The sequence below is a fragment of the Perca flavescens genome, chromosome 3 (assembly GCF_004354835.1).
Source record: "Perca flavescens isolate YP-PL-M2 chromosome 3, PFLA_1.0, whole genome shotgun sequence".
Lineage (NCBI taxonomy): Eukaryota > Metazoa > Chordata > Actinopteri > Perciformes > Percidae > Perca > Perca flavescens.
The window spans coordinates 30,799,540-30,822,117 of record NC_041333.1 but is presented as its reverse complement, the minus strand read 5'-3'; the positions used below and the strand labels follow the sequence as shown (position 1 = coordinate 30,822,117).

At 39.8% G+C, this 22,578-nt stretch overlaps 2 protein-coding genes across 5 annotated transcripts in view; both read right to left on the bottom strand.

Moving 5' to 3' along the window:
• ubash3bb (ubiquitin associated and SH3 domain containing Bb) overlaps positions 1 to 11,265 on the bottom strand; it is a 45,387-nt gene extending 34,122 nt beyond the window's left edge. For both annotated transcript variants that reach the window (XM_028573490.1, XM_028573491.1), the window contains exon 1: positions 11,039 to 11,265. In XM_028573490.1, coding sequence (XP_028429291.1) covers positions 11,039 to 11,166 — 128 coding nt within the window. In that variant the 5' untranslated portion in view covers positions 11,167 to 11,265. The remainder of the gene's footprint in view (positions 1 to 11,038) is intronic.
• A 517-nt stretch (positions 11,266 to 11,782) lies between these two features.
• On the bottom strand, positions 11,783 to 22,490 carry gkup (glucuronokinase with putative uridyl pyrophosphorylase). Of its 3 annotated transcripts, none has more exons than XM_028573398.1 (23): positions 22,314 to 22,490; positions 21,278 to 21,384; positions 21,130 to 21,174; positions 20,871 to 21,024; positions 20,682 to 20,753; positions 19,548 to 19,636; positions 19,247 to 19,403; positions 18,798 to 18,875; positions 18,148 to 18,239; positions 17,837 to 17,942; positions 17,608 to 17,687; positions 17,456 to 17,524; positions 15,902 to 15,962; positions 15,797 to 15,813; positions 15,636 to 15,693; positions 15,008 to 15,100; positions 14,826 to 14,886; positions 14,626 to 14,739; positions 13,477 to 13,534; positions 13,064 to 13,132; positions 12,926 to 12,989; positions 12,712 to 12,783; positions 11,783 to 12,177 (listed from the first exon to the last, which is right to left on the bottom strand). In XM_028573398.1, the coding sequence occupies exons 1-23, from the start codon at positions 22,368 to 22,370 to the stop codon at positions 12,082 to 12,084; spliced, it is 1,869 nt and encodes a 622-aa protein (XP_028429199.1). In that variant the 5' UTR covers positions 22,371 to 22,490; the 3' UTR covers positions 11,783 to 12,081. The 3 variants fall into 3 exon arrangements, with proteins under 3 accessions (XP_028429199.1, XP_028429201.1, XP_028429200.1); XM_028573400.1 differs by lacking the exon at positions 22,314 to 22,490 and adding an exon at positions 21,950 to 22,299; XM_028573399.1 differs by lacking the exon at positions 22,314 to 22,490 and adding an exon at positions 21,956 to 22,299.
• Positions 22,491 to 22,578: the final 88 nt, after the last annotated feature.

Here is a 22,578-nt window from a genome sequence, read left to right as displayed (position 1 = left end):
GAGATTAAATGCCACATCAAATCTACTTTAGTTCCTGATCCTTTCAACCCCGTAGTGCCCTCCTTTAAACACCAAAATAAAAACAGCAACTGTGTTCACAGATTAGTTGTGTGTGCATGTGTGTGTGTTAAAAAAAGAGTGAAAGAGGCTCTCTGACAGCAACAGAAGAATCATGGGACAAGGACACGTTCTTCTTTTCCACTGTATGGTGAACCAGACTTAGCAGTGTTGTAAAAGAAAGCACAAAACAGTCTGATTTCACTCTTATTTTGCACTCTCAATCCAGATGTTGTCTGCGCTTGCAGCTGTATGCTTTATGAATTTGAGCTTGCACAGTAAGACTTACAAAACTGAGAAAGAGAAAATACATTTTTAAAATGTGCTGGAGAGCACGGGGAGTTGGTTCATGAGCAAAGGCAACAAGACAGGGTCTGAATAATGATGGTTTGAAGGGCAGGCTGATATTAACATTTTTTGGAGAGAACTAGATTGCTGCTGCAGAGAGCTGCTCTTCTATACTGCTATGTTCAGGCTAAAAATGACTGAATGGATGTCAGGGTGGAGAAAACTGTTAAACATCATGTCTTCCTATGGTCAAGACAATTTTACAAAAAAATTGTTCATAAACAGCATCATATCCATCATAGTACACCCGGATCTTATTGACTTTCTGATGACCCCTTTCAAAAACAAAATGTATTTATAGACATATTTGAAGCGTTAATCTGCATAACCCTGTTATGTTTATGAGTCAAGATCAGATCCAAACATGCTCAAGACAAATAAAGATTGAGAGCCTTTTTCTTCAAACTGCTGTCTCACTGATGTTCGTAGCGAATCAACTGTGATATAACTTCAATTACTGAGCACAGGAGTTTAGTAAATTTTAAATGTGACAGGGGCATATAAATCAGCCTAATTGTGGCGATATTTGCTAAAAATGTAACAGCAACAGGCGAGACTAGTGTCATAGACCGAGACAAGTCCACATCAGAACAGCCACAAAATGACACAAGTCAGAGTCAATAAAGTATAAGAAGCTGAAGTTCACTTCAGTTAGGGAAAAAGGAATCCATGGAAGGACCACATTTCCAGCAGCCTTTGCGTACTTATCTTTGCTTAAACTTAAATTGCTTCTAAATTTCTACATTTGATGGTCAAATGACCAACTGAAGTCCCGTTTCATCGTCATTTTACGAACTCTAGTTCACTCTTGTAAGAAATAGTTGTACAAATAAATGATAATACTATGGGCTTTAAATGACTAAAAAAATTGGACAGTAGTGACTAAAAGCAATGGGGCCAAAACTTCACATAAATTGTGATAAGTTTCATCTTTGGTTTCTTAGTCTTATTTAGCTGTAGTAAAATGAGAAAACGAATGCCTAAAGTGAAGACACAGTGACCTATATCAGACAAATCATCAATGAGTCATTTACAAAAATGAGGTTTTATTTCATGCTTGGTGTGAGACATAGTGAGATTCTGCTATTACTGAGCACAGTAGACGGTATTGTCTTAAGAGATTTGAAATGTAAGAATCTTAGTGATAGTGTTGTCATTAATCAGCTGGAGGGGAACTAACTGCTGCATGAATAAAAAGCCTTAAACTTAGAGTAAAGCACTGTCGGAGGGTTCTGCGTTTAGATTTGGGGAAATCCCAGTATTTTTGACTTGACACAAAAAAAAATGAATAGAAGAAATGTTCCTTTACTATACTATACAGAAATTCAACGTCTCGTCGCCACTGAAATACTCAATAGCCTTGGTAGTGTTGGGATTAAAATTAGGTAGAAAAAAAATAGAATTTACTCAATTCAACTGATGTGAAAATCTTTTACTTGTTGTAGCGACTTTCAAAAATGTCTTGTTATAATGAATACCAACTTATCTTATAATAGGATGAAGATATGAAAAAGTGTAGCTGTGTATGACTTCTCTAATTTGAATAAAGACAAAATAGTTCTTCTATCTGACCAGTTGTGACATACCATCAAGTAGGTTACATCTAAGATAGAAGGATATGTAGTGTGAGAAGATGTAGGCATACCACAATGTGTCTGCACATTTAGAGAGAACCTTTTTTCAGTTATAATAAGAGACTGAGCAGATTATTTTTGTCATGGTGGCAGCAGTTTCCTAAACAGCCACAGCTTTACATGACTAACTCACCAGGTGCCGGACATTATCTAGCACCTGAAACGGTTAAACTGTTGAGGTAAGTTGAAGTAGTATTGTTTCCGTCCTGTTATTGTCTTGGCTAAAAGTGTATTAATAAATAAGGACCATGTTGCCATTTGTCTTCAATATTTTTTGGGATGCAACAATCATTTCTTAGATCAAGACCAGCAGCTGTAGCAGTTGGCTATGGTACGACTGCTACCTTACTGCAAGAATCTTTGTCATTTTGGACAAGCTCCAGCAGTTCTTCATTAACATTTGTATCACTGTTTAGTGTGATGTGCAAACTCCCCATTAAAAAGATTGATCTATTTTACAATTTACCCCATTTACGTCCAATTTGGAACACCTAATTCCCTATGTACTGCAGTCTTTGGCCTGACCTTCTTCTCATTTGCCATTGACAAGTCTCATTCTGGCAGTGTAACACAACCAACCATTAGAAGCACCAGCAGCGAACCTCCACTGGCTTCCCACACACAAACTCTACCTATGGCTATCGAGAATTGAGTCTTTGCAGTGGTGGACGGTAAATTTACACCATGCAACCCTCATTCCCTTTTCATAAATTTTTCATATAAGGTTGATTTCTTCAACAGAAAAGTCCTGATGTAGCTGCACTGCAAATAAAAATGTAATTATATTCCAAGGACTCCCAAACTCTGAAGAATCCATCTGCAGAACAAACTCATGCGGGTGTGTTTGTGAGACAGACAATTAAACATTGTCTGTCTCAAAAACACACCCGCATGAGTTTGTGTTTGAGTTTAACATTATTATTAACTTGATGATGATGATGATGATGATGATGATGATGATGATGATAATAATAATAATAATAATTATGAACTATAAAATCTAATGACTGATGTGTGCCTGAAAATATTTTGTATTTTATTGTGGTATGGTTTGGGTTTATGAATTGCATTGCTGAGATGCAACGGAGTCATAAATAACTTTTATTTGGTCATAAAAAAAATAAAAGTTAAAAGTTTCATACAATAAATGATAAGGTTGTTTAATAACAAACACTTCATTTAATAATTTAAAAAACATCAGATGCCTGCCAGAGGTTGTTTTTTAATTTAGTTTTTATTAATTTTGTGCTCTGGTAACTTTGAATGGTCATTTGTTGCTTATAATGTGCTTGTGTGGCAATATTGTTACTGATAAACAAAACACGTCATTAATGTACGTTAGAGTTAAAGAGAAGGAAACAGTGTACTGATGGTGGAGTGTTGTAGATGGGGGATTTGCAGAGGGAGGCAAAGGACAGCTGTCAATCCCAGCAGCCTCCAGGCCTACATGAAACCTGCTGCTGGCTCAGCAACTGCAGGCAGACAGCTGTCCTGGGAGCTGCTTACGGAGGTGAGACAGATACATGGGGCTGATGGCGGCCATTTTTTAAAAAAGCTGATAGCAGCCAGAAGGCATAAGCCAACTTGACTATCTTAACCACAGCCAGTTAATATGTATTTTGGCCAATAACTCAACCCTGCATTGGTAACATTTTCTATTTCTGAGAAATATGTGTGTGTGTGTGTGTGTCTGGGGAGGATGGGGGGGGTTACTTTTTAGGCACAGACCGAAATGCCTCTAAAGTATCGAGTATCAGTGATCCAATGAGCATGCAGCATTTTCTACCCAGATCTAATAATGCTGGTGATGGCTGTCTAACATTACACATCATAGAGGAACGCAGAAAAAACTCTATGTTACGCAAAGAGACGAGCTCACGTAGTAGGAGCAGAAAAATATATTATATATATATAATATATGTTGTAATTTCTTTTTGTTTTATAAAATTGGTATCGTTTTGGAACCGGTATCGCACTCACTGTATTGGTATCGACATTTTTTTTAACAATACCCAGCCCTATTTAAAACTCACCCATTTAAATTATATTAAGGCTTAAAGTTGTGCACAATTAAGGCAGTGCCGCTTTGAGTGACTGCCATCACAGGAGGTGAGCATTTAGTGTAGGCTTCATTCGGCACACCTCGGCTCCACCTTTTTGCCAGTTTTTGGATTAGTCAGGAGTTGGACGGCAACGGCCCAAGTGATTCAGGTGGAAGATTTGGTGCATTGATAAAAGCAAAACAAAAATAGTGCTATGAAAAGACACTTTGCAAATTAATCATGATGTACGTGAAATTAGGCCTGCCTTGACATATTTATGACAGAGATTGTTGTGTTTGTTAATATCAAGTTGTCATAACACAAACATCTCAAACAAAGCTAACTTAGCAGCATGAAAGTAGCATGAAAGTGTCATCATTTATACAATTACACTTAAGTGTGATTTATGCTCCCCATTCCCATTCCCCACCGTGGTCAGAAAGCACAGGCGAGACACTTTGTTTCTCTCACTATGAGTCTAGAGTCAGTACTCCCTCCAAAGCTAATCACCGTCACTCTCTCACTCGCTTTACCACCCCCCCCTCCCCCCCCCACACACACACACACACACACACAGAAATGCCGGCCCTGCAAGAGATAGACGCACACAACGCCAAGTATAAACTTCAGGCCACCTACGTAGGCTACGGCGAAAGCTCTGCAGAACCATAAATCAAGCTTCAATGACAACAGTCATGGACATTCAAAAAGACTCCTTCATGTTCATGACAGGTGTCATGTTATAATGATGACGGTGTCACGTTGGCCTTACGTACACCCCTTCAAATAAAGTGTCACCGCAACCTATTGGTATCAACTGGCATCAAGAGTCTTTTAAATATCCATCATTATAACAAGGATTATCAGTCTTCTACTTATAGAAGACATTTGCCTGTGGGTCATTTGATATGCAAACTTGCCTAAACTACCTTGAATTTCATACAAGCGCGGTGAGATATTTAAGTGGAGAGACTTTGGCCCAATAATCTGATAGTGCTGTCTGTTTGCCTGCTTCCGGACAGAGCTTAAAATGAACCATGATATGATCACCGAGCTGCAGTGGAAGTGCACCAGTGAACAACAACAGCTATATCCAGACAGTGATGCACCTCTCCTATTTCAGGAAGGAGACTAATGACATGTGTATGACCTTGTTAGAGGCTCCCTATTGATGCAGACATATAATAATGACACATCAAATGTAATAGGTTAGGCTATATTGTTTTGAGTTTAACAATCATCTTCAAATAGTCCCAAAGAGCTGGGAAGGCTAAATGGAAGCAAACCTTCAGAAAAAAACTCATATTCATCTGTGTTTAACAGATACTGGGCTAAAAAAACAAGGGAATAACTCAATAATTCATGAGAGTTACCAACTCCACAGCACTTTAGAGTTACCGTAGCTGGGATATACTGTATGTATCTCTCACAGATATAGCAGACTTGAACCCACATACTGTATGTAGACATTTTCCTTTCCTCTTTCAAATCAGCAAATATGCAACCCTTGAGCTGAGCTATACAGAAAATACATTTCCTATGTAGACAACTGTTGTGAAATGAGAAAGAAAAAACTAAATCAACATTGAGAAAGTGTTGTGCAAATATGGCACTGTAAATGCAAATATGTAATCTGTTACACTGTTTCATACACTGAACATCTGGGGCCCAGAAGATGCATAAGATGTGCATTATAGTTGTCAGTGTAACAGTATACAATTATATGACCTGTGTGGCAATTGTGAAAAACCACATTATCTACACAGGAAGTGAGTGGGTGTCCATTTGATGGAACAGAAGACTCAAGTCTTACTTTGTAAACTGACAACAGCTGTGCGTTGACCTAAAGTAAGGCCACATATATACAGTATCACATATGTTACATGTCTGCCTCTAAATCGCTAAGACTTTGTTAAGTGAGTAAATACTTTATTCTTACAGTCGATGGTAAATACTGCATTGGTACATCAATGCAAAACACTGCAATGCGAATTCAGTCTAATTTTAGCAGCTTTAAAGCGCTATAAGGCATACTTTGTTAAGTGTTATAAAACTATCTATGGGGGTTTAAGAAGAGATTATACAGTTTCAAACACAGAGAACTAACTTTAATTATTAAGGTAAAACTTGGGGGGGGGGGGAGTACAGGTTCCATCACACTAAAAAAACAGCTGTGGGTAGAATAAAAGATTAGGTTACTGTGGTGAGGCAATGAAAATCTTTCACTTCTGCATCTGTCAATTTCTTTTCAATTTACGTATAATTCAACCTATTGCCATTGGAGCCCAGAAATACTGACTACAAGACAGGAATAAAAACCTAGAGTTGGAGATCAAATAATTTAGCCATTAAGATATCTGCCTCTTCATTCTGAAGCATTTACTCCTTCACTAGAGATAAATGCTATTCAACTGTAGAGCTCTGAAATAAAAAATGTTACTGAATACATTGCTCAATTCATCATCGTCATTCTGTGGCAACATGCAGAGGTGTTCAGCCAAGCCAAGTTGTTCCTGTAAAAACGAGCATGACTTTGCTTGTTTCATTCAATTGATCATCGCATTAAGAGTAAGCTGACATGCACAAGGCTGTCTTTTACAAAGTCGGAGAGGTGCACCATGTGACTTTCTGGAAGCTTTTTCTCTCCGGGGAGAAGAATAATTTGCACAATTGATTTTGTTTTCAGAGTGATCTAACCTGGAGATAATGCACAGTAGACCTACAGCCATTTCCTGGTTCCAAGATGATGGAAATTCCAGTTGTTAATAATGGCGATTTGAACTTATTCATCATAAGTTCATTGTCGGTACTATAACTGACTGGAGACTGTGCTCCTTTGACATAAGATCGTGGATTTGATAAGTTTCTTTTACATCTGGTAGATACATTCATTATTCAGTTTTCTCTGGAATAGTATTCTTCTATTGCCTTTGATAGGACAGATTAAGTAGGGAGAGTGGGAGAGAGAGGGGGATGACATGCAGCAAAAGGCCGCAGGTCGGAACCGAATCCGCGGCGACAAGGACTGAGCCTTAGTACATGGGGCGCAAGCTCAACCAGGTGAGCTAACCAGGCGCCCCTGAAATTGTCTTGTCTTGGGAGAAAAGTTCTTTAAATGGAACATTAGAGCTCCACATTGTAACCAAAAATGATTATATATATATTTATTTATATTATGCACAATGTTAAATAGAGACACAACAGCAAATGAGAGAGAGAAAGACACAACAAAGATCCCCGGTCTCAACTCGAACAGGAGACGTTGTGGTTCGTGGTCGCCGTCTTAACTCCTAAGCCACGGGTGCACCCCACACATTGTTTTATGTGAATGTATTGAATTTGGGGTTACAAACACGTTGTAATGCTTCTTTTGAGATTCATCATAAGTTGCATTTAATGTTGCTGTATCTTGAATTTTACGTTGTCAGTTGTGTTATATTGTCAAAAGTGTCTGTCTGATACCTTACAGGTCCTGTTGCCCTAACAGTAAACTATGCAAATAGTTCTCTTTGAAAAGACAAAATGCAGAAAATTAGCGAGCCATGCTAAACAGATAATCATGACACCAATCTATCTGAGATGCAACATGTGGATACATTTTGGATACCATACGTGGAAAAAAAAAAACATGGATAAAGGTACGGCTGTTGGCTGACTTTGTAAAATGTAACTGCATCATAGTAACATTAGCTTGTCATTCAAGTGTAGCAACGAAGGCACCAGGAATGGATGGCAAATAAATTATACTGTTAATATGTAGTTTAGGATTTGGCTACATGGGTTGTGTTAGAATTAGGGCTGCACAGTATATTGTTTGTTTATCGTCATCGCGATATCAACTGCCACAATAAACACATCGCGAAAGGCTGCAACATATCGTGAAAGACACTCAAGAGATTTTTTGTGCTAGTTGAAAGAAAATATCAGTAGAAAACTGAACTTTATTTGTTCAAGGAAAGAATGTTAGAAATGATTTCCTTTCATTTGTTTTAAATTCAACAAGCAATGTGATGTATTTAGCAAGATACTGAATGCAGCAGAAAGGCAGGACTGAGTACACTTTAATATCTGTTTATTTATCACAGGTAATATCATTATAGCGGTATTCAACAACATATTTTCCTCATATCGTGCAGCAGTTAGAACTTGTTCAAATTTTTTCAAGCTTGCCTTTGTTTTAATGACATGCCTAATATGTATGGCAGTCTCCCTGTTTGAATTACATGTGTATTTGACAAATAAGCCTGATGAAGCATTAGAGAAACATGATGCTTGCTCTTTAACTAGCAGAAAATGCTACAATCAAGAAGTTGCATGAGTGTTAACAACTTTCCCGAGATAAAAAATAGTTAGATTAATGTCCTCATTTTGATCAGAAAACATCTGATTAAAAAAAATATATATATAAATAAGCAATCTGTCCGATCATTCAATGCCAACTTTTGAAAATGTTAGCAGTTTTTGATACTCGCTTGATACGCAATATTCACAAAGAATTCAGGTTAATAAATACCCAGCCCTAGTCAAATCAATATTTTTCCAACACCCCACGCACTACATTTGTAAGTAAAAACTGCATTTAATATTTCTGTCATAACTGTATTTTCAGCAGAACCAGGACATCTGAAGTTGGTCAGGGATATTTAGTGGGTCAACCACTTCAGACAGAAAAAAAGAGGGAGTGAGACAGACAGACAGACAGAGAGAGAGAGTTAATAAGTGGCTATGTAAAGGCCAAGCAGTCATGGGCTGATAAAAAAGAGATTGTGGCTTCCCTGAGGGAGTGTGTTCTAGGCCAACACTGGCCTGCCTGGGGGGCTATCATCATCTGCTGTGTCCATTCAGCAAACCACAGCAGCACACTCTCTCTGACATACACAATCACAAACAAACACTAACACATACACACAAACACTCTTGATGTGTGACATCTATCTGGGTGAAAGATATGGAAATGTATGTGCTGAAAAAAAGAGCTGTGAGATTTCCCCCAGACCTCAAACAAAATGGACTAAAATAGGTTTAGCTACTTTCACTAATTAATATGACACAATACTGATTCGACCATAGCCGGTTAATGGAAGCTTTCCCATCTGCTGTTCTGACCAGCTGGTGTCAGAGAGGTTGTTCCTTGAAAAATCCTCTGTTACACAGGAAGTTTTTACATTTAAGGTTTGTTTAGAATAAGAAGTAAAGGTTTAAGGAAGTCAATGACAGTCATCATATATGGAAAATTATGTCACAGTACTGGCCATAGCATTTGACAAACAAATGATGTCTGAGAGTTGCAGTGCAAAACACACGGACAGAACACATGCTACAGTCAAACCGATAAAATGGACTGATGATATTACAGTAGCTTCCCATACACATATCCATATTGGTGTATATGTACAAAGTTCGCAGCATTTGAGAGCCAGATATTCACCTCAGGACTTGGTGGACTGGACACAAAAGAAAACAGAGCAAAAAGGAAGAGTGAATATGGAACTTCATCAGCTCGCTATAAACACAAATCTGATCAAATGTTATTGTTGCTCTGTCTCTGCTGGATGTGTAGACAGGCAACTAGTAAAAACGTTATAGTTTCCATATCAACTTTATGAAATGATAATATGTGAATGTTGTGTTTTCCGCTTGTTCTCTGCTGACACCAAAAAAACTCAGCTTGAAAGCAGCCACTGTGCAAGGTGGGTAGTTAACGTTAGCAGGTTGGCTGTCAACAGACATCTTTTAAAAACTAATTTACATGCAGTGTATGCTTGTATGTTACAAACACCATCCAGTATTGCAGCTTTTACATTAGTATTATGTGCTGCCCAGGAATCATGCCCCACTCCACTGACAAGTGCCCATTCAATAAAAAATAAAAAAACAACGTATAATTAAGAGCCAGGAATCCATTACATGGTGTATAGCCTACTGATTCTCTAGAGACAGCTCTGACACCATAGACCTATAGCCCATTTCACCTTTTTTCCTTTTATTAATAAGCAACACATAAAAACATAAAAAGTGAATATACCACCAAAAAAAATTGCCTAGCATGAAAATGATCAATCCTACAAGTATTTATTAGTAACTGCTTTCCTGGCTGGTGATATACAGTGTACAGTAGTGTTGTGTTTACAGTGAGAGCCTGTAGCCGACAGGACGGATGTGAACTCACTGATCTGGCCAAGTCAAAGACAGTCCCTCCATTCACTAACAGCAGAGGACACAGGGTAAACCGTATGACAGTCCCCCCACACACACACACACAGTCGGTCAGTCAGTCAGTCATGACTTCATGACTCCTGACTCCAGTTTTCTGAATAGTTCACATATGACAGCTCCTCAATAATATGGCTGAAACATACCTTTCCGTTGATTTATTTGACTCAACTGAAAAAAAGAAAATAAAACTTCTAATTAAACAGAGGCATTTCCAATAAAGCTTTAACATCTAGTCATTGGTGGCTCCAATTCAAACTGAGGGAAAGAGTGAAAAAGGAAAATCACATTGTAGGCTATTTGATGCTAACTTCTTTTGTTAACTTTTAGCCGATATGTTCATAATTCTGTCTCGCTCCACTCACCTCGTCGCTTTAGCTCTATTAGTTACACCCGACATTATTCTGCTTTTATGTAGCCTATTTAATTCTACTGTATCATATTTTATCCGACTCCCTTCTACTCTTCAGTTGTATATGGCTGGGCTGGCAGGGACCAGCTAGCTGCGCACAGTGGAAATCGATGCAGGGAAACGACGTGTGGAGTGATGCTGCGTTTGACCCGTCCGCTAACGTAACTCACAGGAACAAAACCGTTAACGGCAGTGCTCTCACACACCGGCCATGTCCCCGTCTGACATGCATGTAATCCTCCAGGCAACACACACACACACACACACACCCACACCCACACCCACACCCACACACACACACACACAGTCTGTGTTTAGGTCAGACTACTTACGCCCTTGGTCTGGGGAAGCCCATGGATAACAGCACGTCCAGGTTGGAGCCACATTTCACTGAACCCGACCGATTCTGCCGGAGCCTCCGAGGGAGGATTTTACTGTAGAGGTCCTCTTTGGCAGCCATTGTCCACTGGGTCAGCCTGTCCGTTACAAGCCCGATACAGCTCCACCACCAGACCTCCAGCTAGTCCATGAGCTTCGGCCGGGTCCGCATGAGTGGAGAGGTAACGGCAACTACGCGAAGCGGAGCTGAGAGCAGAGCTGTGCGGGCAGAGCCCTAGCTGCTACTCCGCCCACTGGAGGAAACAGCAAATTAGATCTGCTCACTGAATGTGTACAGTGGCAGAATACACAATATAATAAAATAGATCAGAATATATGGGGTTTGAGGAAAAAAGGTCATACAATGTGACTACCTGTTATTTCAGAAGGGAAAGGTTAATAAATGATGCTTCTTTTTAAGAGTGATATATAGGCTACATGGCTATTACAAGCTGCACAGTATGACAAAACACTAAGAGAGAACACTTGCTTTTAATTTGTGTAAAAAAATACAGTAATTATACAAAGATGGTGTATTTAGATCTATACAACCTATGAATCACACATACAAAAATAATTACATAATTTTTACATTGTTGTGAGTGATTGCTAAATTTGACACAAGGTTGTCAACTCGCTACACCTTAAATTAATCTCGTAAAATCCGCAACAAAATTTTGAAACATGCAGATTCACTATTTTTTTGGGGACAAAGTGAAGCAATACCTGATGTTTGATACATAATTTGATCAATTGGATACATTATTATTACACAAAGTATCACCTCATCATCAATAGTAAAGATCCTTTTAGCAACCCTGATTATTTTTTATTCATGGCTTTCATTGAATATCATGTAACTGGTTATGATTGTTGCTGTCCATTGTAAGAATAAGTCGTCTGAAAATGGCATATTGAGGGACACACTGTGCTATGTGCAACCGATGGCCCTGAGTTGGCCTTGAGTAGCCTGACTGAGTCGTGGGGAGATGTGAGGTTAGTGTTGGCTGCTGACAGTGCTGGCAGATGGATTGTATGGTGTGATGAGACAGAAGACACAGCCTGCCTCCTGGAAAGCTTGCCTCATCTCCACCTAGAGGGCCAAATACAGACTGCATCAGACACCAGCGCATAGATGCCAGATTAAAAAATACAGTACATCCTACCTCAAAAAATTCTATTTATTAGAATTAACCCAGAACATGTTAATTTACTGATATAGCCAAGATATTTAGACTTCAAGAAATAACTGAGCAAAAAAGTCGGTAGTCCTGTCAAATGACACATTATGGAGCTATGTAAGGGCTTGAGACTTTACATACTGTGACAGTGAGGTTAAGGGCTGTCAAAGCATTTTTTCACCATCACAGAATATGTCTACTTAGGTCTAAAGGTCTTTTAACTATAGAAATCTAATGTAGTTCTGTAGATTTGTGTGCACTTGTACGGTTTGTTGTATGTTTTCTTTTCCCTTTACTTGAATGAAGTAAACTTTGAAATCCAGCAGGTCACTAATATCTAAGGTAACTAAGACACAGAAATGTCAAGCTCCAATCCCATGACCTCAGACTGGCATAGATAGGAGATGTCAGCTAAAGACAACAACATCCATATAGTGCAGTCTTACCAGTCGCTCATCATCCAGACACAGACCCACCACGGCCCCCCCACTGCCAGGTAACTTCACCGCCGAGCCAAACTGCAAGAAGCAGCAACAACTTTATGAATGCAAAATCAGACCCTGCAGGCACATACAGATCGAGATGGAGAAAGGAGTGAATAGTACCATTCAATAAAACATGCTCTGCTTGATGCAGGTAGTGGAACCCTTAAGTACCTACCTGCCTCGCCAGCTGAACCATCCTGAGATTCCCAGGACCCAGACAGTCATCAGTGTAGACAGACCTGTGGGACATGTTGATACTTTAGCTATGAGTGTACTGCAATACAAGTGCCTCACATCAATATATACTGTTTACCTCCGCAGCTCAAAGTTCTGGTCCATCAGTTGTGCCAGACGCCTCCAGTCTTTGTCCTGCAGAGCCGTCCTGAGGGAGAACATTTTCAATCAGTGCTCAGACAAAGTTTCACTGTGAATGTTCTGAACTTCTGAAATGCCACAAGGACAAAAACTGGGTACATTTTATCAGCAGAGTTGCAGCACATTAACACTTTGTGTGGTGTGTGTGGTATTTATTAAAACGCACAGTGCATAAACATTTCACACATTTCAGAAAGGCCAAAGCCAATTTGAGCTGTGTAAAGGCTAGACATAAATCCCATGATTATATAAGCCTTGTTTTTTGCCCTGCTAAACTTTGATCAAAACCTCCACTGCTATATATTGCATAAATTCTTGATCAAGAATCCACTTCCAAGTACTCAAACCAACCTCGCTTGATCAGTGAGCTCCGCAAAAGTCTTCATGGCCTCGACTACCAGAAGCTCCCCTGTGGAAAGACGGAGCAGCATGAAACTAGTTTAACTAACCATTCCATGTTTATAGCTTCTTAAAGGAATAGATAGATGGAAATATACACATGGGCTAGCATGTTATTCTAAAGGACTGAAGAACGTTGTCTATTCATAGAAAAATGAAAGTTGTTGAACCTTTTGCTACAGCCAATATCTGGGGATCACCAAAGCTAGTAAGATTTATACTCTGAGAACCACAAACCTCTGCTCCAAATTTTGAAACAATCCATCAAGTAAATATTGAGATATTTCACTGGATAAGTGAGTTTTTAGACCTGCTGACGAAGCTACAGAAAAATCCAGGGGAGAAAAACATCTTGATTCATCTTCTAGGGATGGTGGATGTCTGTACTAAATATTTGGCAATCCATCCAATAGTTGTTGAGATATTTCAGTATGGAACAAAGTGGTGGACTAACTGACGTTGCCTAAAATATGGCTAATATCACTATCTCCTTTTCCAAATATCAGAACCAAAATCCTATTGATCGAACTGTAGTCTATATCCAAGACGTTCAACTTCCGGGATTGCTCCGTTGCCACCAGAAATTTTGCCAGATGTCCCTCTTTTCGGCCGGATGTCCGCTACCTTCCGCTTTCTTTGTGTTGGAATTTTTAATTACGGTGAATTTCTGAGGACTATGGTTAACTGCTCCTCCGATCTCTGCACGGTAAATCCAGACTGCTAGCCAGACTATCTGTCCAATCTGAGTTTTCTGTTGCACCACTAAAACAACTTTTGAACGCACACACGTTCTACCAAAACAAGTTCCTTCCTAAAGCTATTTTGCAGGGACGCCCGGGCTACGTCCGGTGCTTAGCGCCCATCCAAGACGATTGTGATTGTTTTAAAGAAATGCCAATAAACCAGAGCACGTTTTTCTCCCATCCCGGAATGCTGTGTGGACTAGCCAGAACTTCCTCTGCAGCGCTGTGGAGGAAGGTCTGGCAAAGCGAGACTAATTGAACAGTAGATCTGGTTTTATTTAGCAGTGACCTGATAAATCACAGGAGGCCAATGCAATTGGCAGGGGACCAGCCAATTGCAGTTTGATATGAGACGCACCATTAAGCCAGCGCTGTCTGATGTTGCTGTGGATGCGTCCAGAGTCACTGGGGTCGCTCAGGTACGCCAGCCAGAACAGTGGGAGCCCACTCATGTCCATAGAAACATAGTTCCCTGAGAATGAAAAACACAAAACACACATTAGGAAAGAAATGTTTTTGTATCATCTGCTTAGCATCTACAGACGGTGACTTCTATACCGTAGCCCTGCTCTTCCATGAGCTTCTTGCTGAAATCCATGTAGACTAAGCCTTCATAGACCTGTAAAGACAAAGGGACAAAAAATTAATGCTACTGTAGGTATGCAAATAAAGATAACTGACATGTTGTGCAGGGGTGACAGAGTGCAGTACATTTGTGTAGAGCTGATCCTGTTACTGACCTGAACAACTCTGTCCTGCAGGCCAGCAGTGATGAAAAGTTCATCAGTCTCTACGTTGAGAATGAAGTTGGCTCGGATCTGCTTTGGGAGATCCTAGAGTGTAAAATGGGAATATATGAATAGATAAATACATGGTAGATACGTTTTTATATCATTTCACATTTATTTTTTCATTTTTGAGACATTTTATCGACTAGTCGGATGCCTTCTTTTGTCTCAGTTTTTTTTTTTTTTTTTATTTTTTTTGGGCATTTTAGGCATTTATTTGACAGGACAGCAGAACATATGAAAAGGGAGAGAGAGGGGGAATGACATGCAGCAATGGGCCGCAGATTGGAATCGAACCCAGGCCCGCTGCATCGAGGCGTAAACCTCTATATATGGGCGCCCGCTCTACCAACTGAGCTATCTGATCGCCCAGGTGGGTTTTTATTTTTTTAAAACTTGTTTTAACGGTGTGTAACTTCACTGGATCTGTGCGGGGAATCTACTGAATTACTTACTGAAAACACGAGAGGCTGATGTTTTTTTTTTGATAACAGCAGTTGAAGGAGTGACAGACTGATGAGAAAATCAAGACCTAACTCTGATGCCTTTGGTAACACCATGAGATGGGACAAATCCTTACATTGTCTGTGATGTTGTAGAATTTCATAAGACACTTCAGGGTAGCTGAGACGATGGCACTGTGAAAAGAGAGGATCGTAAACAAGTAAATTATTAAATTAGTGTGCAAAATTGAAAACCTTGAAATTAGCCTGCACAGAACATCAAAATAAAACTATTTACCTGCTTCCAGCAAGGCCCTGCATTAAAACAGAGACAAATCATTTCATCATGGCATATCATTTTTTTACATTATACACGGTGACCAGTTTTTTAATAGATCCTCACCACTTGCCGAGGAATGTTGGTGTCGTACTTCAGTGTAAAGTTCTGCTTTGTCAAAGCGATACTGCAGTGACACACACACACACACACACACACACACACACACACACACAAAATGAAAATTTCTTTCACCAGTGCAGTGAAAACATTCCAACCTGTTTGCAATGCTAATCTATTTTTTTTCTTCTAAATTAAGTCTTATTTTTATTAATTCTAAAGCAGAAACACAACTTATTTCTTCTTTGGCCACCTGGAAGCAGCAGAAACAAGTTGTGAATGCAACGTTGCCACTCTAGCAGTCTATATCCTTGACGTTACACCTCCGGGATTGCTCCGGTCCCGCCGGAAAAACTGCTGGATTTCACTCATTTAGGCCGGAAATCCGTTGCCTTGGGCTTCCTTTGTGTTGCCGTTCTAAACTCGGTGGATTTATGAGGACTATGGTTAACTGCTCCTCAGATCTCTGCAGGGTAAATCCAGACAGCTAGCTAGACTATCTGTCCAATCTGAGTTTCTGTTGCACGACAAACAACTTTTAAACGTTCATATGTTCCACCAAAACCATTTCCTTCCGGGCCTATTTAGCAGCGGCACCGCAGCTTTTCTCCGGTGCTTAGCACCGCCCAAGACAATTGTGATTGGTTTAAAGAAATGGCAATAAACCAGAGCACCGTTTTCCTCCCATCCCCGAATGCTGTGTGGAGTAGCCAGACTCTCCTCCAGCACGCTTTGGAGGAGGGTCTGGCAAAACGAGACTACCACTCTAGTAAAGTTGTTAGCAAACAGCTGCTAATTTACACACCCAGCAGTTAAAAAGTAAAATTATTATTGATGTGAAGTCGTGTTTCCGGGGATCTGAGGATCTTTTAACTCTGTTTTGGTGTCACATTCTGCCTCTCTGTCTTGTATTGCCATTCTCTTCCGGTCCACCATGCCCTCTGACTTTTTCTCCTTTCTGTCACCTCACTAACTCTCAACCAGCCACTCTCTCCTGCCCTGCGACAGGCCAAGTGCCAGGATGAAGAAACTGAAAAATATAACTGATGGGGTTAACTCCTTCTTTCTGGAATCATAACTCAGTCAAATCTGAACAAACAGACTTGATACTAATATTTTTAGTATTTTCATGTGTTTAAGTTTTCTCTTATTCTTCAGTATCAAAGTACTCCAGTTGTGATGACTGTAGATTACAATAAGGAACTGCTAATAGCTAATATGGTAATTTGCCAAATGTGAACAAATATAGGGAGTTGACTTGATTTTGGGGAGAGGAGGGGCCCACAGTGTCAGACTTTGACTAAAGCAAAAATTTAAAAATAAATGTATTTATTTGAAATATAAAATAGGTAAAATTAGGTCCATTTGCAACATTGAAAAGCTGGTCATTACAATTGCAAAATATACCCATGATGTTTGGGAAAGTCAGAGCACTATCCATCCAACAAAGTTAGAGGGAAAGAGATAATGCTAATGCTCATATTTGCTCCATTTGAATGTTATTAAAGATTCAATCCAAGAATATCTTGGTCTTGGTGTTATCTCAGTTAATTATCTCACCCTTGTTTGGAGCAGAACTGGTAGAACTTCTTACAGGTAGCCTGCAGCAGCCGCAGACCTCCCAGGTACCTACAGTGGATGATTAACACAACATTTAGAAAAAGCCTCAACATGACCAACTATATCACGTATTTTTGTTGTTGGCTACACACCCTTCCTTCCTGCTGATACAGAACAGATCTTGCAAGCTTCCAAACTCTGTTGGGTCATTGAGTGGATGAGGGACTAAGACCTACAAGTCACAGAAATGTGCATGACTTTTGCACAATATGTTGAAGGTGTTTTAACTAATGTGTGTGTGTGTGTGTGTGTGTGTGTGTGTGTGTGTGTGTGTGTGTGTGTGTGTGTGTGTGTGTGTGTGTGTGTGTGTGTGTGTGTTACCAAAGTCTGGCTCTCCACTAGAGTGACCTCGGCCCAGAAGTTAGAGATGGACATTGCGATGGTTTTTCCGTTGAAGCCGTCTGAAGGGTTCCCCATTAATCCAACCCTGTGAGTCGTCGTACATTTGGAAAAATCTATTCTTACAATGTCTGTCAGGTTGTGTTCTAACATCCAATTGCACTTATTGTGAGTAAAGGATGAGGAAGAGGCTTTTATTTGCAAGCTGGAAAAACCACAGTAATCTGAGCTAAGTTCAAACGGAATTCAAGTGGCAATTAATACAAGAGTCCTTTGTGTTAATGTTTTCTTACCTAGCAAATGATCTGTATGTGATTGGTTTAGCAGGATTATCTTGTTGCTTGGTAGAGTAGTGGGTGAGCCACTTGGTGTAGTCTGACAGGCCCTGATGTGTTAGGAGGAAGCATGTCATTAGAGGAAACGTAAAAAAAATAATAATACTACTAAAGGTTTTCTTTTATATACAAATCCACTTATTAGCTGCAACAGAAAAACAGCACACAGCATCTAATCCCTGCGTGATCTAAACGCATCTAAACCCTTAAATATTACCACGCCACCAGACAGTAACAATTTACATTCTCTACATACATTTACAATATTCTCCAAACTCTATATGCAATTCTCAAATCCACAGTTTATTTTACCACATTGTACGCATTTCCTGTGGCCTGACAGTCCAGCGGATTACAAAGGTTTTCAAAATATCTGTATGACTTTTAAATGCATTTATCAACATGCTCACTGTGTAAATCCTCACACGCACCCAGCCATCATAACTTTTCAAACATAAATGTTTCATATTTCAGTAATCTGGTAAACAGGTGCATCTTTGGATTTTGTTGGTAACGCGTTCCTCTTCAGTTTTTAGTGCGGCTTATCGAGCTGTATGTAAAAAAAAACCCACAAAACATGGCTGATGATCTGAGGTAGGGATACACACCACTTGTCCAATGAGCTGGAAGCCAGTAGGAAGCTTCATCCCAAACACATCGAGTTGCTTCTCGTTAATGAGCCACTCCTGGAGAGAAAGGAGCCCAAATGTACTTACCAGTACATTTATTACTTCACATTATTTTATTAATTCATGATGATGCACTGACCTTATTCGTAAAGTAGGACTAATTATAGTTTGAGTGAGTAACATTTTTATCTTAAGAGTTTTATCATAATGAAAAGCAAAGTCAAAGCATATACTGCCGCAGAATTGTTTTGCAATCATTTGAATAAATCCTCCCCAAGACAATGGTTTGTCTGATAATTGCCTGATCTAGTATCAATAATTGATTTAGTTTGTAGAGTAAAATTAAGTTTGAATGTGTATGGGCGTAACACTATCAAAATATAATACCTTTTATTGAAATAACACTTATTGAATAGGCACTTACGAACCCAGAATCGTCCGAAGGACCTGTCTGTGGCTTGAGGCTGCATTCTGAGGAAGTCAGACAGGTAGGACAGCGTGTCTCTCCGGATGCAGTAAAACACCACGCTGGCCAGGCGCGATGCTGTCAGCCCTTCCTGCGGTTTCTCCAAAAAGCGAGTTATCCTGATTCAGAAATCGACATTAGATTAAAATCAAATCTGCAACATTCTGAAATGCTCCACACACAAAAGTACTTCTAATGCTGCTGTTACAGCATGTGGTGCATTATGGGACTAAACTAAGGAAAAAAAAAAACCATCTTCTCACCTATGGGTGTCAGGGCAAACCTCCACAATGCCCCTGGAGCTGCTTTTCTCACTTTCCTCCAGCTCGTAGTATATGATCAGCTCTCCAGGCTGCCACACACACACACACACACACACACACACACACACACACACACACACACACACACACACACACACACACACACACACACACAAAAGCAGTATGTGTTGGTTGTAAAGAGATATAGATCGTCCCAAGTTTTAGCTTTCCTGATGAGATCGGCTTAGACAATGCTTAGACTAATTAGTGCCCTGGGTTCTGCTACCCAAACACTATACATGTTGCAATAACCTAATCATTACCGCGTCACTGAACATACTACCTCAAAATGACGCCAAGCACTGGTGAGCTTTTCACAATTCATTTTTTATTTTTATATTTACATTTTATTATATAGATAGATATGGATTAATATCTGTATCTCAGCTTCTTTAGAACGGAGAACCCTCTTCTGTGTGCTGCAAACCGGATGCCCATTTAGATTTCCTGTTCGCTCACCCAAGTCTGGGCCTTACTTCACCATTGTTAGGACCCAAATAGATATCAAACCTGCACATCCTGTTACACACACACACACACACACACACACACACACACACACACACACACACACACACACACACACACACACACACACACACACACACACACACACACAAGTCCAAGTCTTTGGGGCCTAATTTATACTTTTAACATGACACACTAAGTTGCAACATAATCACAATGTGTATTAAATAAGCACACATCATGATACATGATTGATAGTGGATCCTGTTAAACTTACATAACTAGAAGGAAAAGCGAGGGGAACGGTGTGATTACATAGTGAGGTTACATCTGTTTGATTTATTCATCACAATTGATTACATGACAGACATCAGATGCTAAACCCAGGACAACAAAGTATTAAGAGTGTACTTGTTTCCCCTACACCTCCAGCTCGTAGTATACAATCAGCTCTCCAGGCTGCAGCAAGTACACAAAAGGATGAGCTGCTCACGACTTCACCACCACAAAAAAGATTTATTTGACCTTCTTGAATACCGTTTGCACAAAATAGATTGTATGGTTTCATGTCTTCTAAAATGAATAAATTATATTATGGTGAATTACCTCTGATCTGAAGAAGCGGATAACTTGAGCAATGTCAAAGTTCTGGTCTGCACACAGCATGTCTCCTGCAATCTGCTTACACAAAAAGAAAATCATCATTGTATGACACATTCATTCAGTTCTACTAGATTACACTGAGCAGTTGTGTGAACTGACATGCTCCAACATCAACAGATGGATTCATCGTACCACAATGATATCGTCCTGCAGCTTGCGGCTGCGTATGGCCAGCTCCAGGTCAGCCACGGCCCCGAGACGGTCCTCCAATGTAGTGCTGCCATCATTTACAACGTTTTCCACCGGGAAGTCATTTGCTGTGGCCCAGCGTTCATAGTGTTTATACCTGGTCAGTGTAACAGATTAAGAATGGAGCAGGAAAAAAACATTTTGGTAACAAACTGTAAAAAGACTGCTGAATCAACACCAACTGGGTCTGGGTAGAACTCACTTGTCTGCATTAGTGACCAGATACACTTCTGTGAACAGTTGTCGCCTGGAGAGAAATCAGAGATGCAGGAGTTAACCATATGTTTAAGAGTCAAAAGATAATCAGAAAGGTCTGTTCATGTTGGGGCCATGTGTCACTTGTTACGCACATGTTGACCGTTTCCCACCAAAAGTCAAGGATCTTCTTTCCTCCGATGCCAGGAAGTAAAGCCTTTGGTATGCCAGTTAGGTGGCTGTATAAGCCTGTTTCATCATTCTGGGAGATGAGAGGTGGAAAAAACTGATGGACTAAAATACAGGTTACAAATAACCATACTAACACACACCATGACAGCATATGCAACAAGTAGCATTAACTTGGCTATTCACATAGTAGGCTACAGTATGTGTTCTTAAAGTAAACAACTGACCTCCATATCTATGCCCAATTTATACTACATTACAAATGTTAATGCCAAATGTAGCTACTGTAGCTAGCTGGTGACATTCGGTGACATTATATAGCCTACACTTTACAAGTCAAACTCGGCATCATAGGTGTTCCTGGACACAACTATAGACATATATAATGGACACAACAACACGTCAACTTCTAACGTTATTTTTGGAGATACGTTACTTAGTCCACAGCGCTGTGGAGATACTCTAGGTCTGTCAATGCAAGACTACGGAGAAGACAACGCCATAGCAAACTTAATGAAATAAGCCAGCTGTTGTCTTTCTTTCTTGGTAAAGACACGTACTTAAGGCTGGCATGTCAATAGATTAGATCAATACTTCGGCATATATAAAGCAGTAAAAGGTATGGATTTTCACATAACCTCAACCTTCAAGAAGTGGTCCCCTTCGTATATTCAATTTAATTTCACCATAACGCTCGGTAGGGGGCGGTGAAGACCCCGAGCCGATAATAAAAATTTTAATTTCATTAAAAAAAAACGTAGGCCATATCGTCAGATGTCAGCCGAATGCACCAGTGCATCCTTAAGATTCTGTACATGTCCCAACTGTTGGTCTTAACAGGTATACAAGACAGCAGACAAGTAACCCAGTGGTGAAGTGCCTGATTCTTATAGTATAGTTCGGCGTACTGTGAGGTGTATGACCACTAACGTTACATACCAAATGCGAACTTTGCACAGCTTCAAGTTATCTCCTTTCTGCTGCAACATATACACGACTTACCTTAATTTGTGCCTCTAAGACGGTGCCATGGCCGGCTACCAGCAGTATACAGATCATTTGTTAAACTTCACTTTATCCTTATCCTTTTAATCAATAAAAATAGCACAGGGGTTGAGAAATGTGTACGGTTATTGAGAGCTCCCAGCGTCAATGACGTCAGTTCCGCAGAGAACCTTCAAAATAAAACACACGCACGGCCACTTTCATCTTCTTGCTACAGATATTATGAAAAATGCAGTGTAGCAATCAGTACAATTATACTCAT